Source organism: Psammomys obesus, unplaced genomic scaffold, assembly GCF_907164565.1.
Source record: "Psammomys obesus unplaced genomic scaffold, mPsaObe1.curated_primary_1811, whole genome shotgun sequence".
Lineage (NCBI taxonomy): Eukaryota > Metazoa > Chordata > Mammalia > Rodentia > Muridae > Psammomys > Psammomys obesus.
The window spans coordinates 8,269,800-8,272,109 of NW_026596109.1; the positions used below are offsets into that span (position 1 = coordinate 8,269,800).

The 2,310-nt window shown below is 46.8% G+C and overlaps 1 protein-coding gene across 1 annotated transcript; it reads right to left on the reverse strand.

Annotated features, from left to right (window-relative positions):
• Positions 1–444: 444 nt before the first annotated feature.
• Positions 445–842, reverse strand: LOC129692535 (metallothionein-1-like). Its single transcript, XM_055629007.1, has one exon. It carries the CDS (start codon positions 770–772, stop codon positions 587–589), a length of 186 nt encoding a protein of 61 aa, XP_055484982.1. The 5' UTR covers positions 773–842; the 3' UTR covers positions 445–586.
• Positions 843–2,310: the final 1,468 nt, after the last annotated feature.

Here is a 2,310-nt window from a genome sequence, read left to right on the forward strand (position 1 = left end):
CCACTGCTCTGGAGGATTCCGTGGGGACTGACAAGGAGTCTTGGCTTGACTAAACTTCAGCCAGGCTCCTGAACTTTCTCTGAGCCTGTCTGTATACCCTTGTGTAAATCTAGTTTTAGCAGGAATCTTGCTGAGTCAGTTTGGCAAGAACTACCCTCAACTTTGATCATTTCTGATCATCTTCAACCTCTTTACCAGTTTCAACATCTTTACCAGTTTCTGTCTTCCCAGACTCCCAGCTAAATGTCTGGCTAAGCAGAATAGTCAGTTTGTCAAAAATCTCCCTTCGCTCATAGTATTTATTCTTAATTTTCCAGCCACCAACTCTCACTTTGCTCCTCAGGTAACAATCCCTACCCACCCTTGCTACATTTATAACTGAGACCTTCCGTGCTGACTACTGTTCAATCTTGTTGCCACTATACTCTTGGCAATGAAGTACTATTTTTTTTTTTTTAACAAATGGGCTTTTATTATTCACACATTTCTTAGAAAAGGGGGTTTAGTAAACAGGGTGGAGCCGTATGAAAAGCTCTGGGGTGGTCCAGCAACACTATTTACACGTGGGAGCAGCCGTGTCCTCATATCAGGCACAGCGTGTGCACTTCTCTGACTGGCCCTTGCACACACAGCCCTGGGCACACTTGGAGCAGCCCACAGGGCAGCAGGAGCAGCAGCTCTTCTTGCAGGAGGTGCATTTGCAGTTCTTACAGACACAGGACCTGGAGCAGGTGCAGGAGCTGCCGGTGGAGCAGGAGCAGTTGGGGTCCATTTTGAGATCTGGTGAAGCTGGAACTACAGAGAGGACAGGAAGAAGCTGGAAGTCTTGTGAAGGCCAAGCGGGAGGCTGCCCTCTTTGGCAATGAAGTACTATTGAATGTATTTTCAAACAGGACTTCCATGAGTAGCGAGCTGCCCATTGCTGGGTGTTAGGGTGAAATAATGGACTTTGAGTGTCTCCAAGGAGGAATCATTTGTTGTGAGGACAAGAACCATTATGGGACACTCTGTGCAGCTACAGAAACACTGACAGAGAATTGGCTTTGAGAAGCATCAAGAAGCAAGAGAATAATGAAGCAGAAACAGCATAGCCTGTGTTTCCTCATCTCCTGGGTCATTTGTTCAATTCAGGATGCTTGAGGTGCAGAGTTGGGTGGGTATGAATTCCTTATTACTTTGAAGAGCCGGCTGTCAGCTTTTCCCAGAAGTCAATTTACAAGAGAGATGAAATGTAACCAGCTTTACATCAGGGCTCACCTTGCTGGACCTAGGAAACTCGGAGGCTGCTCAGGCCTCCTGGAAAGCTTTCTCATGATGGAGTGGGAAGGTAAAGGCATGCCTCTTGTCTACTTTCCTCCTCCAGGCGCTGCCTTTCCCCAATCAGCTCCGGCTTCCTGCTGCACTGATCCTGGTCTGTAATAGAGCCGGTCTTATTTTATTTTATTTATTTTTATTAAGTTCATGAACTTTAGAGGAAGGAACCTGGAAAAAAAATGGTCTCATTACCTCAGGAATGAAGGCTCATGCTTCTTTTAATGCCAGAGGTTGGCGTGGCCTTGCTTGTTATAGCACCAAATAATCCGGGTGGAAAATTGCAACCAAGTGGCAAGATACAAACAGGATGGCTGCTTAGGGTGAAGCCGGGGGGTGGGGGGCAGAAGTCAGTGCAAGGTCATTGTAAAATGGGCAAGCTCTTGGGCAAAGGCTACAGCATGACACTGGGCAGACTCCTTCTGGAAGGACAGACTCTTAAGATGCCTTCCCAGAGACAAGAATGTGGCACGTGCTTGGATTCCAGCGTATTCGATTCAAATCACGATCTGGCTATGTGCAAATTAGTCATCTACAACTTTCTCAGCCCCCTCACTCATTGGTTTCTGTACCTCTAGCACATAGAAAAGAGCTACTTTTCCCAGTTGAGGGGGCAGAAGGGCCTAGAGTGAAAAAGTCAGATTCTCTAAAGAAAGGTCTCCTTGCAGGACCCAGGGTAGCAGCTCACACAGTTTAATTGTTAACAGATCAGGAGGCTGACCAGGGGCTGGAATCTACCACCTCTGTATAGGGCTTGAGATGAGGGCTAGAGTTCAGGGACTAAGTTAGCCCAGCCTTTGCCAGATTTTTCCAAAGATGACACTCTCCTGGGGCCCCTTATTAAATGATGAGTTTCTGGCTTCCTACGGGTCCCACTGAACAAACACACACAGGAGCTCTGCCTTTCAAACAAAAGCTGCAGACAAATCTTCTCACTAGGGACTTTGAAGATACATTTGTTAATCATTGTGGTGCTACTGGACAGTTAGCAATAACAGG

Excerpts from the sequence above, each read along its gene's own strand:
- LOC129692535 (XM_055629007.1), bottom strand. The coding sequence starts at position 772 with ATGGACCCCAACTGCTCCTGCTCCACCGGCAGCTCCTGCACCTGCTCC.